Below are 15,835 nucleotides of genomic sequence, written 5' to 3'. Positions count from 1 at the left end.
ATGATCACCTTTAATCCCCTTTTGATAAGAGAGGTGCTTTTTTTGTCTAATCCTATCTGAGCCCAGACCTCCTGAGCTTGGATGCAAAGAATTGCATTACACTATTGCAGGTGGTGTGTCACTGTGCCTCATTCAAGCTCTTCAGTACTGCCCTCTCTCCTCTGGAATTGCTGCTGGATGTCTTTTAGGATGATCACATCCATTTTTCTCACAAATTTTAGGTGAGTTATTTCACTTTTCAACAAGCCCACTGCTGTCCTGTGTTCTATGACTACACCCAGCTCTTTCTCCTGCTGTGCCTTTCTAGCTGGTTTAAGGCAGAAATTTCCTATTAGCCTTCATAAAATACTGTTGCCTTGCACCCCATTTCTGTTACTCCATCTTTAAAGTCAGGCTTGTCTTCCTGTTCAATATTCTGCTTTTCCTTGGTCTTATGAAAGATTTCTAACCTTCTGGCATTAATTAATTTCACTAGCAAACCTATGCCTTTTGTGCCAAAGCTTGCTAAAGTTTTGCTAAATCCCTTAGAGTTTGTTACAAAATACCTTCCAGTAAAAATACAATTTAAAAGTGCGAGTCATATCTCACTTAGCAAATGGCAACTCTAGGACTGTGATGCTACAGCCCAGCAGATGGTGGTTTGGGTGCTTGTCCTAGAAAATACAAAAAACATATGTATTTTCTTTTGTGCAGTGTTTTTCCTCAAAAAAAGTACAGTTTCTAAAAAGTTATTCAATTATTGGGCTGTCTTTTTCACAAGAAACATAGCTATCATACTTTGTCAATGCTGCTGTCCCAAGTTGTGCTAAGAAAAGATTTGCTTCTCTCTTCCCAAAACTGATGGAAAGTGGCTCATGGCTACATTGCTCAGTGATATCATCCCTTGGACTAAACTGGCCATGCCCTTTTCTTAAATTCAAGTTTCCTGACTGAGCTTTATGCAGAAATCCCTATTCCTGAAACACAATTACTTTGTTTTACCTTGCATGAGACTTACTGAGAAGACTGACAAGAAGCAGCTTGACAGGAAGACAAAGTCATGACACGAGCTGTGAGCTGTGGGACTGGAGTTTGTGACATGAAGGCATTCTGTAGCCCAAGACCTCCTCAGATGATTTCATAAGCAACTTCAGCATTTTGAACTGGACTGTGTCCTGCCAGTTATGTCTGGATTTTTCTCTTGAAGGGAATTACTTGACCTGCCTCAAAGACATGTCTGGGAGCAAATTCATGGGCATTATCACCAGTCAGCAGAGCACAGCCTTGAAATAAAACCAAGAGCTTGCCAAAGGGACATATCACCAGAACTGCTTCTCTGCAAAGAGCTAGTGGGCCTGTTTTAGTGTGTACTCCTGGATGAATTTCAAGGGACCCACAAGCCCAAGGCTTTACAAATATAGATGAGAGGACTGGCAAGAGTTAGCAATTGACCCTTTATTTCATTCCTTGGATAGTGCTTTTTTTCTTTCCCAGGAAATCTGCTTTTATTACCATACTGTCAGGTACTGGGCAAGTCCCACACAGTAGGCAGAAAAAGAAGTAGGTAGTCTTGTGAAATGCCATATTTGACTCTTATTATTACATTTCCCACTGGTGTCATCTGCAGTGAGGGCCCTGTTGTGTTTGACACTGTAGAAACATTCAAAAGCAGCCAGTGCAAAACCCAAAAAGCTAACAAAAGGAAGGAAAAATAGAGACGAAATAATTTTCCTGGTAACAAACACCTGGTCTGTGGGCAGCCAAGAAAAGAAACCCTGTCTTCTGACTCTCACAGCAGAGCTTATTCTAGCTGACTCTGCTTGCTCACTCCTGACTTATCCGCTCTGGAATAAATCCTCCAGGGACTGGGTAGGAACCAACTCAGGGATTTCACACAAAGGAGCAGGTTGAAAGCCCTGCAGGAAGTCTGTCATAGAAGAAAAATTCTATGCAGAGCATCAAAGCTGTTGTAGAAGAGAAACATGGCTCCATCTCTTTGCAGGCAAATAAGGAACAGGATAGGGAATAGGGCAGCTTCAGCTTTTCCATCCTACAAAAGCACTGGAAATGAGTAAATTTGCTATGGGGATATTAATACAAGGTGTTGAGGATGTTTAACAATTTCTAAAATAAATGGCTGTTTGCACAGGGTTGATATTAATACCAATTGTGTCATGTTCACTTCCTAAATTTCAAAAACCCCAGTAAAGAAGTCAAGACCCTACAGGATATGCTGCCCAGTGTTGGAAGACTCAACACAAAGTTTTCCAGCATGACATCTGAATTCAAAAGATAGCAGTGAGAGCCTTTCAGAGAACTCTGCCACCTTTTTTTCATTAATATTCTGGCAGATCACTTGATGGTTTTACTGACTCACTTGTCTGACATGCAAGTAAGTCATAAGAGTGTCATTTTTAGTATAAATAGCTATTAGGGCTCATCTGACAAATAAGACTTGCCTAACGACGTTTCATTTCCTGAAATGCAACAATGTGTAATGCTTTATAAGTTACACATGTCAGGACTGACTTGTAAAGGGCGACTTCTGGCTTGCTGGGAGAAGTTATCCTTGCCTACTTGTCAGTGGCTCTTCTCAAAAAGTTCCCAAGCCCCTGGACTGCCAGGGACACATCTGTCTGTGTGAAGAGCTCTGAACCCTGAATTGGGCTGGCCTGAACAACTGCAAGGGAAAGACAAGAACATGCCCTTATTCCTGTGAAAGAAGTTCTGTTTCAGGCTGCTCAAACCACAAAACCACCCAGTTTATTGTGTCTTTGGATTTACTGGCAGGGATCAATTTGTTTAAGCAATTTCCATTCTGCATCAGTAGAAATGATTCATATTCATCAAGACCTGCTGCTTGGGCTAGCCCACTTTGCAGGGACTGAAGTGGGCATATTTAAATATGGATGATCTGCATTGACATGAGAGTCATCAGAAATTTGACAGTCACCCAAACTGGACTGGCTCTTTAGGCCAAATGCTCCTCTTTGCCCATAGAAGAGGTACAGCCCAGAGAGCAGGCAGTATAAACATGCTCACACTGACTCAGTGATGTGCCTCTGCCATAACAGGAGAAACTCCCACTGGTTTCCAGGCTATGATTTGGCTGTAAAAATAATAATAATGACAAAATAATCAATATAGTGATGGCTATATTTACCAGGAGTGGGATTGTAATTACTCACTAAAACCATAAATAGCCATCAGAAGTGAACAAATCACAGACTTGTGCAAAACCTGGAGAATAGATCTAGCAGTGAAAAAGTCCTTACATGTCTGCTAGAGCTCCTGTTCAGTTTTAAATCTAAGTGGTGAAAGGAAGGCTGAAGCATGTCAGAAAATCTGTAACACTGTAATGACTTCAGTCACATCATTTGTCTGTGTTTACTTCTACTGTCAATGTCTGATCCATTTTTCCTCAGGAGAAAGATTGGAATACCTTCTAGGCACCAAATAAATAAACCAAACCTCATTCTTCTTGAAATCAGGAACTTTTATCATGCTCCCTCCTATTTGTCTCCTTTCTGATGTACACAGTCCAAGAGGATACAGGAGAGTTTTCAGCTGAAGCTCTGTTTTCTGCATTGGACACCAGTCAGCTGCTGGGAGGATTCCAAGGTTTTAGATCCAACTTATAAAGTCCTGAACAGTTCTGGACCTGCCATATGTGAGGAGGTCACCTATTATTCAAAGATGTGGTGCTTCATCAAGACAAATACACAAGGTGTGCCCAGCAGAGAGTCCTTTCTTTTGGAAATAATTTTCCATACTTTTCTAACTTGTGGGCATACTATGAAGTCTGCTTTCCCTTCTCTGGGTTACATCAACTGATGTGCAGAGGTTTTTCTGTATACCATCTGTCCTTTATCCCTGCTGTCATGTTTCCAGTTATCAAGTAAATGCCCAAAGTATTGAATCGGTATATTTTAAAAAATAAATAACTAATTTAGTAGAATAACTGGAGTCCCTTGTTAATAGATTTGCTATTACTTTAGTCATTCTTGGGCCCTTTTTTTGAGACCCTTGTAGTATTTTTCCCAAGACACCGTAACAATACATATAATATTCCAAAGGAGGCTATTACACTGACCTACGTGTATATATATTTTTCATATTTTTCATCCCATTCTATGAACACTCTGGCAATTTCTTTGTTTGCTGAACATTTGTTTTTTTTGTTTGTTTGTCTGTTTTTTACTACAGCTGTAGTCAGACAGAGGTTTTCTTTGTGCTGTCCATAGTAATGTCCTTATATCTTTCCTGACCTGACAGAGGTAAATCAGACCCTGTAAAGATATTTTCAAGTAGATTGCATGTTCCTCTCCTGCATGTATCATCATGTATCATTGAACTCCTTTTGGCATCATTTCACCCTTTCATCTAAATTTCTCTGTAAATATCTGTATTGGAGCTGAGCTTGTTCAACTTAAACAGCTTTGTCCCATTTGCGCTCTTTGCACTCAACAGCTCAGTTCCTTCTCCAGAGCTGCATTAACTTACAGTTAAAACAGATTAGCCTTTTTAGGCAGTACACAATTCCTATTTTCCCCCAGGGCCAAAAATACCCAGTTCAATGAACCAAGTAACATACATTCTGGTGCTTGCCCAGCCATGGGTAAAATAGCCCCAGAGTATAAAATTCCAGCTCTGAAGAGCTTTTCTCTCTGGTGAAGCTTTCCAATGAAGGTCAGACCTGGTGACTGCACAGCAATGGTGTACTGATGTGCCCCCACAAGGTTCTTTCTGATAAATAGGTTAGAAACTTCCATACTAAAGACAGGTTTACTGGGGGAATGGAGTACAGCAAGTTAGAAGGGATGAAAATTCTTAATTTCCTTCCCATGCTTATGATGTGTTTTTATCACTATTTTGATGCTGAAGATATTCAGTGCACAGCTGATCTATTAATAGTCACAGCTCAAGTGCCTGTAGCAATTAATTTAGGATCTCACTGGACTAACTAGTGGTCCTGCTTGGATAAAAAAGCCATGATTTCTTCTCCTACCCATCCTTACTTCCATAATACAGAGGTTGTATAAAAGACCCTGTGCAACAACTTTGCCATGGACTTCTTACAGTATATAGTTTCCCTGGCTAGTCAGCCTGCAAGACATCTCAGCCACTGTCTTGGGAAAAAAGATTTTTGGGGTTTAGATCACTGTCTTTTATCCTGAGATATTTCTGGATTTTTTTTTTTTTTACATAAAAATAAATTTTCAAACAATTTTTTCACCTGGAAAAGAATATAATCGGAGAAAATGGTTGCTTTTCTTTGAAATAGTTTCAATATAGTATTTCATTAATAGCAGGAATTTTCTGTCCTTTGGAAATTTTATTACTAAAAATACAGAAACACCAATGCTTACCTAAAAAACTGGCAACTGTCACATAACCTAATAATATGCTAAAGTTTGGAAACTTTTTTTCCATAAAACAAAACTTTATCCTCATCGAACATTGAAAATAGATTTGATACACTCCATCTGGGCAATTCCTGTGTGGTCCCAGCTTCAGTGACATCAGACATTCCCTCAACACAAGGGAAGACATTCCCTCCATTTACATTCCTGCTTTAAATTTAAGGATCTACAGAGGCAACAGTGCTTCATGCAAGGAAAAGCTCAGCCTAGTGCCACATTGAGTCACTCGAGCTACCTCAAACACATTGAGGGACAATGTCAGTTCCCTGGTGGGCTTTCCCAACAAACTCTCTAGCACATGTGGATTATCATATCTAAGTGCATCTGTGCCCTTTGGAACATGCCTATTGTCTGCACAGCCATGCATCAATATCTTAGACAGACACGTGGCTCCCATGAGAAGTTTTGTTTGCTGAGCCTCTGAAGGACTGCAGAATAGCAGTCAGTGGGAGCACTGACACCAACTCCAGCACCGTGTCCTCAGCAAGGACATGTGTCCTGCAAGGCTCTTTAGGGCTCAGCACCCCACGACAGGCCAGGGTGACAGGAGCCACAGTGATGTAATTCGGTGGGAAAGAAGAAGAAGAAATTGCATCAAATCTGTGAACGCATAATGTGAGACTGATGAATACTTGTGTACCTGCAATATTAGCTGTAAAAAACTAATTCTTGGGGGAGAGTGGCCAATTTAGCTGTATGTCATGGTGATTGAATTGTGGCCAGTGTTTTTCAGTAAATCTTAGTCAAGGTGGAAAACTTCCTTGACAACCATCATTCACAGTTCCCAGAAGGTGTTATGCTGTTGTCCTTACCCAGCAGAGCCGCTGGCAAGCCATCCTGTGGTGCAGCCAGCAAAAGAACAGTCCAGAACAGCCCTTTTCAGCTCTTCTGCAGTTGCTAGGCGAGCACTCAGGTCAACACAAGCTTTCTCAGCTTCAGCTAAATCCAGACCCTGAGAGTTGTTCTTGGACTCAAGTGCAAAGACTTTCCCTGCAACACCAAGAAAGGACATGTCATCCATCATGGAATTGTACTCAATACATATTCAACAGAAATATTGCAAATTATCACCAAATAAAGCCTTCATGCTTTTACTAAGGTTATTTTAATGGCCCACCTTTTTTTTTTTTTTAAGCCTAATTTAATCAGGACTGTAAATATCCTTGTGTTAGCTTTTCTTTTAATTTTGTCTACCACAGGAAAAGCAAGAATGGCACTAGTCATTCCAAACTCAGAGGGGAAGCTTGCCTTGCCTCTGTAGGTCTGTGCTTCAGATCTGGAGAGATAAAGCATGATACTCTCTCATATGCACATATAAAGTTAAAATCACAAAGAACAGCTCCTGTAGGCTACTAATGCTGGAATCCATTAGTAAACATTTTACAGTTACTCTATAACAGCTACATCCATAAAGTAAGCACATGCCTGAAAGCCAGTTTTGCAGCCCTGCCTTCCACATCAAAAATAGATTTCTACTTACTCTCTAAAATCAAAATTATGTCATTCCATGACATCTGGTGTCTAAATGCAGACTGCTTCATTACCATGTCTTTTTGGAAAGACAGAGTTTTTTATTAATGGAAGGCTTTTTTTTTTTTCTTTGAATGAGCATGAGAACATATTTAGCATAACATTTTTTGTGTTATTTTTATTTTCAGTTCAGTTTATTTTACTTTAATTTATCTAATACCATGAAAGCTGAAAGGGTGAAAGTTAGAGGTTTTGGCAACTGGGAACAGGTCAGTTGGGGTTTTGGCAATGAAGTTTGAGAAGTTACTGGGTTATGGAATGAACATGTTAGCTGGGTGCTCCAGTAAAAGAAATAAACAATGAGACACTTTGCAGCTGACATTTAATTTGACATAACTATCTTTTTTGCTACACAGAAACTATCTTTTTTTCTATCACATCTGAGGGATGTGATAGCATCCCTCAGAATTCCTCCTGGATTTCAAAGGTACAGACTGAGATTGCAACTGCTCGCAGTTGCAGGAAGAAATTTTTTAAGCACCACTAATTCAGTAAATGCCTGGAAACTCTTATTTATGTCTTATTTCCAAAGACGATTCATGGTAGTGGTTACTGGAATGCATAACTTCCAGCACATGCCAAGTGCTTGCTATGTAGCCAGCTTCACACTCACAGGAGATATTGACCAGTATTGGGAATTCTTCAGACTGATTCAGCCTGGTTCTGTACCAGGGGCCACTCTCACCACATACTCTTTCAACAAATTGGTAAATCTGATTCTAATCCTAAATACAGGCAATTTATACAGGGTAGATCTGCCTCCAACAGCTTTCTGTTCTCCCCTGTGCACAACTACACCCACTAGAAGAATCACGGTCCTTACATCAAAAAATGTAGTTTCCCTCAAGTAAGCATGTAATTTGTGTTTACATTAGGTAACAAGGGCAGACAGGTCCTAATGAGGACTCCTACCTTGGTGGGAATTCTACATGTGCACAGCAGGAAGTCATCCTGACTTGGGAAAATGGCAATTCAAATAAGCAGGACAAGCAGCTATGAGTAGGAACAGAAATTCAGAGTACCCAGAGCAATTTTCCTAAGGCAGCTAACAGCAGCTGACCAAGGAATACAGCCAGAAACACTGGTCAGAGTGATAACCACTAGGTTACATTGTCTTTGGATTCTCCACTGTATTCAAAACCATTAAGTGTCATTAGAATGGGGGGTTTTACACAAAGTAGTGAAAGCAGCAAGCCTCTACATCCCTGAGTACACAAACATCAGGATTCTTTACAATATGTCCCAAATAATGCACATGACACTAATGTGGTTCCTTTTTCCAAAGCTTCAACAGACACAGTGAAATGTGCATGGCCTAGGGAGAGAGACAGTAAACAGAGAGGTGATGGTTTTGAACAGCCATTCTTAAGTGGCAAAACAGCTTTTGCTCCTAAAGCAAAACAGGGATTAAGTGTAATGATTTACAGGTTCTGTCCCAGCTAAAAACTTGTCCACATTCTACATTTAGACTGTCAGGATTGAGGTGCACTGTCAAAGACATATAGGGCAAATTTGCATAACATCTAAATTAAATCGTGAATGTTATTTTGACATGGCATAACCCTTATTTTCTAGCTATTAGTATTTCACTTAGAAACCTTAAAGAAAGGAAAATCATCAAACTTTGAGTTCCATCTAGATACAATTAGTTAATGATTTAGTCGTTTTACCAGGAAGCAAGAGTTACATTTTTAAAGAGTTACATTTTCAGCCTATCCAAGGCAGAGGCTGAGACAGCTTCCCTTGACTACTGTTAAGCTGTTTGCTAGTACTTAAGATACACTAACTTTTTCCTAGAAACTGTGGAGATGCTGCCAACACAGAATCTTGTCCTTTGAAAAGGTATCTGGGATGATCAAATTATACAAACAAATGAATTAGAAGGTGAGCTAGGAAAGACTTACTGGTTGGGAAGTTCCAGTGAACTACTTTATAGGAAATTCTGGTTAGACAGAATTTGGTTAGAAGTGGGTAAAGAAGGCCAATCTGTTTACCAGACCAACCTTTTGATTGGTCTTCAAACTTTTAGAAGCTCTCTGGCTATCTGCCCATTTTTCAAGATGTGCCCTTTGTTTTGTCTAATTTCTTGCTTAGAAAATATAATAGCAAGCAAAGTTCACTTATCAGATGGCTGACCAATGGAATAGCTGAGTCCTCAATATCCTGAGATGTGTCACATTACTGAGGGGCATTGACAGAAAAAATACAGGAGACATGCTAGCATGGTAACAGGAAAACCACAAACCACATGAAAACAGGAAACCCCCTTAAACAAAAAAGACTGCAACACGGAATTCTGCACCTTACAGTATCATGGCTAACATACTCAAGATATGGATGTATTAAATTTTTCTCACTTTTAATCTCAAAAGTGGTATCATTTTCAGTCTAAGGGAATCTAAGGGTCCTGGACAATTATTTGTAACATTTTTATCGGTCCTACTTGTAATGAAATGTTTCCTAAAAAAGGATTGTCTCTTATAGTTGATGACATAGCACTCATCTTTTTATATTGGAGTGGTTGAAGTCAGCCTTATCTCTGAGAGAGTATCAGGATATGTGTTGTCATTCTGTTTTAAATGTGAGACTGTCCTGTATTTCCATAAGACACAGGATGAAGGATCATGTGTACATGAAGAATGTAGTATGCCTTTGGTTGTGGTACCTTTGAGCAGCCACCATGTCTCCACTCCCTCTCAACTCTGTCACTTCATTTCTGCCCTGTAACATTCATTTCCCATAACACTTTCACCTCCACGGGGGGGGGGGTGGAAATTTGTTACCAAAATGACACACTTTTCTGAAGCTTTCAAGATCAAGCTAAAAATCCATGCAAAGTAGTATTTCTCAGAATGCGTACTGAGCTTGTTGAGTTTAGCAGGTTCAGAATGAAAAAGATTCTTGTCACAGTGAGATTCTTTTAAATTCCCATTTGAAAAAAGTGATAAAGCTTTTCACTTCAATGATGAGGCATAAATAATAAGACATCATTCTTCCAACCTCTATTTGTCAGTGGGATTCACAGTTCACATGAAAAATTCATGCTTGAAACAAAAGAGATTTCCTCTTTAATAACTAGCCTATATTAGATTGCTATCTTCTGCCATTATCTGATCACTGTTATTACAGAATATTGATTATATTTTGATTTATTGAGAAAGTTGTAGTTATTTTTTTGCAATGGATTAATATAATTTTTACTTAAGAGTACCCCACTGTATTCTGATTGAAAACATAACCACAGAGACATAGATCTCAGGGCTTCTAGGAATCACCTAGTTCACCTTGTTCAATTCCTGCCTTACTAGACTGTAGATTTCCCCTTGTAATTCCACAATCAGGTCCAAAAATTCATGGTTGAACTAGAGCTTGTCTTTTCAACATGCATCCAGTCATGATTCAATGCCTCCAAGTAAAGGAGAATTTACAGCACACTTTATAGTAAACTGTTCCAATGGTTCATTACTCTTACTCCACCTTATTTCCAGCTCCAAATTTTGCTAAACTCAGCTTCTAACAACTGATCCTCATAATGCTTTCAAGACTTAAGAGACATCTACAATCAGATATGTGGAAGTGCAAAAAAGGAGTTCTTCAAAAATAAAACCTGTCCAAAATCTGTTTCTTCATATTTTACAGAAGATCAGTGGGTTTAACAGAATTCTATTGGTTATTAAGAAAAGACTTTGGCTGATTTATTCTTTTACAGAAACAGATACAACAAGAAGTTCTTCTGAGGTGCACAGGCACAGCTCAAAGCCCACCAAAATGAGTTCAAATTTCCCCATGTCTTCAGCAGGATTTGCATCATGCTTGAAGAAGGAACAGAAAACTGCATAGTCAAATATACCTTAAAGTAAGAACATCCCTCAAAAATACTATAAAATGAAAGCACTTTAAAAGGTATGCCCAGTGTGCTGACCTCACGATATGACACTTCCTATTTCAAATAATAAAACTTAATCAGTTTCAACAAAACAAATTTGGTGAAAGATATGCAAAAGTGGAGTCCAATACATTTTTAATTGAATGTTAAAAATTTCAAATTGAGATGAAAGAGAGCAGAGGAAGGAAAGGTCACTTCTGTACTTCAAGAGAAATTTAATTTTCATTTCTATGGATATGTGAAACAATGTATCTTGATTGTAAGTGTAAAGGTGGAAGATCCAGTAACTCTACAATTGCAGACAGAGATTTGGCTAATTACTAATTCTACTCAGTTTTCACAAATGTGTAGTTTATTTCTGTGAGAAACAACAGTGAATGATGTCTTATTCAATTAAAAAAATATTGCATCATCAGAAAAATAGCAAAATCAAGATGTCATCTTTGAGTTTCCCATCAGCTAAACCCAGCTTGAGCCTAAATTTTGATTTTACTGGACAATTTAGGACCAAACAGTTGGAATTGTTCACGCGTGAATGTGTGTTATTTTGTAAGCAGGAAATGAAATGTGTAGACACCTGCTACAGAAATTTGAGCATTGAGAGACAGCAGAAGAGAAAAAACACAAATTTTTTCCTTTACTTAAAAAAAAAAAAAAAGGATGAAAAACAAGCCAAATTAAATACTTTAATAGGGGTGTTTTCCTACTTTGGACATCATCAGTTTCCAGTTAGAGGCATATCTCTCAGATCTTGTTTGTGCCCAGCTTCATGGACTCTGGATCCTTTCACCTGCAACCTCTGCAGGCACTATGCATAGACACTGCTAACTACTGGCTTGACCAATAGGGCTTCATGTGATCCAAATTTAGCCAACAGAGCAGCTCCAATTTGGCACAATTAGTAATGCTTTGAAATTAGCACATTTTTCATTTCAGGAGTGTCTCGGTACGGTGGATGAATCGCCATCACCCTCTCCTGACGTGCTCTGTCTCAGAGCAAGTGCTCTGCAGAAAACTGTGGTTCATACGTGTGGATATTTTAGAAGCCTTGAACAAACAGAAGAGGGAGGCAAAAAAAGCGGAGGCAACTCCTGTGCAGGATTCAGGAATTAACATCCTTGTTCTCCTATTCCAGTGCAAATGGAAAACAATTTAAACCTCCTGAATTTGCAGTTATACAATTGAGAACTGCCACAATTACACATATTATTCTCCAGTAACTGCACTGGCAGTGGCACACCATGGTACCTCAGAGTATGAACAAGCCCTTGGGGAGTCTTCTGTCCATCTGACCTGGACCTGGACAACTTTGAGCAAAAAAAGCTGAAAAGTGAAATGGAGCTATATTTTATTTCTGCATTTGCCTGGGTATTTCTGCAGCCTATTTGTGCTACAGCAATATGTGCCATGGTAAATAATGGTCAAGAGAGATCAATTAAGCTCTGAAGTTTTACACCTTCACCAGCCTCGACAGCCATCAGTTTTATTGCCTACTCTCTGCCATTATTTTTGTGTGAGATAATAAAGTGAAAGTCTTCCTTAGGGAAATACATTGCAACCAGTTGAGAGGTTTGACTGTAACAGGGGCCAGTCTGAATTTCACAGTTTTTTACAAGACATATTCGAAATCCCTTTAGCAGTTTGCAACACAGTCAGATACCTTCAGTTAAAAATGACAAATACACAAACACGTGTCACTCAGAACATTGGCACTTAAGTGACATTAACATGTATTAGAAACTAGCACCATTATATTTTCACCCACACCTTAAAAATGAGAAGGTGGTTTCTGACTGGATCAGACCAGAATCTGCTATAAAAGAAGGGATTAATCCTAATTCATACTCCCAGATTTTCTTAAATACATAGCGGTGAATGTTAAAGCTGACATACAATGTTTTCCTCTGTTTTAACCCAGATGGCTTATAGGACAGTGTTACAGTTGTGTGCTCAAATATTAATATTAGGAGAACCCACTGAAGATCAAGTTAATAGCAGACTTACACATCTTTCACAATGCTACCTAGAATTTAAATAAAATTGCAAACCACATTATTGTAATAATGCTTGACAACTGTAAAGTATTTCAGATTTTCTGCCTATCATACTATGAATGTTTTACCACATGTGAAGTAAATTTGATGAACTGTTGAATGACAATTAAAATCTGTCATGACCTCTGCCTTAAAATGATCTCCAACTTTTTTTCCCTTTCTCTTTTAGAAGATGCTTGTTTAGGAATCAAAAAGTTAGTTTCGTTAGTTTTATGGAAATAATAAAAATTGGAATGTGCCCCTGAAAGAACAAGGGGATCTTCAGGTGAAGCATTCTCAGCAAGGGAAATTATTATTCCTGCCCTGTGTCCTTAAGCTCTATGAAGATTCCTTTTTCATGGATATGCTTCCCCCCGCCCCCCCGCCCCTTCTTATTTCAAAGGCATTTTGCTAAGGAAGGAGTACATCCAAAAAACAGAATCACAGTTTTGCCTACTGCAACATAGTACAGTTATCTGATGCATTTCTTTTCCTTTATGCTGAATGAAGTGTAACTCTCCTTAAACTTTACAAGAAAGGGTTCTGTTGTATAAATGGAATACATTTATACATTCTACTCGAAGCTGTAGAAACATACAGACAAGATTAATTTTCTCCCTTTCCTTTGCCGTACTTTGTCACCAACTGAAAGAAATTTAAGTTAAACAGGAAAAATTCTGTGAGAACAAACAAGAAGAGATTTTTATTGCCCTATAATGTTTAAGTTCTGTTGTCTGGAATAATGCAGCAAACATCAATGGTAAAGGATTAGGGTATTGGAATTAAAAAATCCTGAGATTGGGCATAAATCTATTGCAGCTGTGAAAGTGGAAAAATGTGGAAAATTTAGCATTGCTGTTGTAGTTGTTTCAAAAGTAATGATGACCAATTTAGACAAGCTGGTCATCATTATCACAAGCTGAATCATTAAAAGGGCGTTGGGTTACTGGAAACTTTCAAGGGATGCAGCTTTTCAGGATCACCATCAGCAAGTAAAAAGTCCCATTTCAGAGTAACTGGTAGCTGGTGCTTCAGCCAAATCCATGTCCTGATCACATCCCTCAGCAGGGGAGTGCAGATGAAGCCCATGTGCAGAAAGGTAGGCAATCATTTCCAGCATGTGTGGCACTGAACAGAAGAGGTTATCAAAGTCTTTCACTTCTCAAGTACCTGCCCATATGAAATGACACATCTGAAGTGGGGAGATGGGAAAGTCCTTTGGAGAAAAGGTACTTTGAATTATAAGGAGAGGTCTCCTAAAATATAGCTGAGCCTTCTTAGTTGTGTTCTGGCTTTGTTTCTTTATTCTTATTTCCTCTGGAAAAGTTCACTATCCTGTCATTCTGTTGTAATAAAATAATCTTAGCCTTCTGGGATCTTATTTCCTTTCTCTGCTTAACCCCAGGATATTTGTAAAGTCTCAAAAAGCTCTGAATCAGAAGTTTCCTAATACAAACTGGGGCGTGTATTTAAGCCTCTTATTAAAAAAAAAAAAAAAAAAAAAAAAAAAAAAAAAAAAAAAAAAGGTTGGTTTGGGGTTTTTTTTCCTTTTTGCAATAACACATTTCAACATACAGCCCTCATTCCAGCCATATCAACCCAGCCCAAACTGAATGGGAGACTCACCATCAGCCTGAACAGAGATGATCTGAAGTAAGAAGAAGAAGAAGACAGATCCCACACCCTGGAGAAAGGTGAGAGAGAATCTCTGAGAGCCTGGAGCCATTGCCCTGCTTCCAAAGCCCTCAGCTGCAGGAGGTTGGCTGCCGAGGCTTTTTCTCTCTCCTCCTCTGCACTTTCGTAGCGGGCTCTGCGGTGATGATTTCAAGGAGCACTTTCCCTCGGCAGGATCCTGCGTCTTGGGTTTGCACTAAAGGCGGGAGGGGTGGAAAAAGAAAGAGGGAGGGAGAGAGGAATCCTTGGCTTGGCTGGTGTGAAGGGGAGGGGAAGGTGGGGGGGAGATGTCCAGCCAGCTGGGGTTGGGGAGAGGCTTTATCCAGCCCGGTCTGCAGGGCAGCGCACACAGAGAACCGGTGTGAAAAGTCACATTATCCTGCCGGTAAATACCTAATGGATCACCGTGGAGGAAATGCAAAAGCCAGCAGGGAGAGAGAAGGGGGGAAAGGACAAGCGAGGAGCAGCAGCAATCCCTGTGTGAGAGGAGAAGGGCAGCTCCAGAGCTGGTGCTGGTTCCCGGTGTGTTTGTGAGCTCAGCTGTGCATTTCCAGAGGGATGGGCGCAGGCGTGGGGAGCCTTTTCCTCTCCTCAACACAAAATCAGACAGCAGTGCCTTGCTGAGGTCAGTGGCTGCTGCAGCGAGAGTGATGGTGCTCAGGTGAGGGCTGAGGAGAAGTGGCAAAGGCATGGGACCCTGGTGACCAAGCCTCCCTGAAGAGCAGCACTGGGATGGATTAATCCTGCTATTTCAGATCCCAGCTTTGGGACGGCCACGAGGAACTGCAGGTTGAAGCTGGGCTCCATCAGCTGGTCTCTGTCAGCACTCCTGCTCCAGAGAAATGGTCTTGGTCAGGTTTGAACACTCTGAAAGCAGCTGTTGAAGGGAGTTTCCAGTTCCCACTAGCACTTAGAGAACTGACATCTGTCCTTCATTCTCATTCATCTTATATTTGTCCCAACACAAGTCAAAAGAAACCCCCACAATGAGAGGAAACATACTAGTGGTGATGCCAGGATTTATTTAGCTAAATATATAAACGGAATAGTTTTGTGTTGCTGTTGGAACTCAGCAGGGCTCAGAAATGTTGTTTTCATATTCCCATCCTATTTTGCTTTTATTTCAGCTTCTTAAAATTTTTTCCCTTAGAAATTTGAAGCTGGGCAGAAATGTTCAGTCTGGCAAGAAACTATGAGCTACCAGAAGCAGAAATAAGGAGCTGACCCTTCTCACTGCCAGAAGTCCTGGTGTCCTGCAAGGCCAGGTGTAGGCAGCTACAGCCGTGGTCTGAGAATGATGAACTTGAGCA

General features: G+C 39.8%; 1 protein-coding gene across 1 annotated transcript in view; it reads right to left on the bottom strand.

Moving 5' to 3' along the window:
• The window catches only part of SUSD5 (sushi domain containing 5), a 40,524-nt gene extending 25,947 nt beyond the window's left edge, over positions 1 to 14,577 (bottom strand). The window contains exons 1-2 of the mRNA XM_071429746.1: positions 14,478 to 14,577; positions 6,215 to 6,392 (exon numbers count right to left, since the gene is read on the bottom strand). Coding sequence (XP_071285847.1) covers positions 6,215 to 6,392; positions 14,478 to 14,577 — 278 coding nt within the window. The remainder of the gene's footprint in view (positions 1 to 6,214; positions 6,393 to 14,477) is intronic.
• Between the last annotated feature and the right edge of the window lie 1,258 nt (positions 14,578 to 15,835).

The sequence above is a fragment of the Agelaius tricolor genome, unplaced genomic scaffold (assembly GCF_023055355.1).
Source record: "Agelaius tricolor isolate 1412-34295 unplaced genomic scaffold, bAgeTri1.0.p SCAF_6, whole genome shotgun sequence".
NCBI lineage: Eukaryota > Metazoa > Chordata > Aves > Passeriformes > Icteridae > Agelaius > Agelaius tricolor.
The sequence above is the reverse complement of the archived record's forward strand: the minus strand, read 5'-3'. Positions and strand labels throughout refer to the sequence as shown.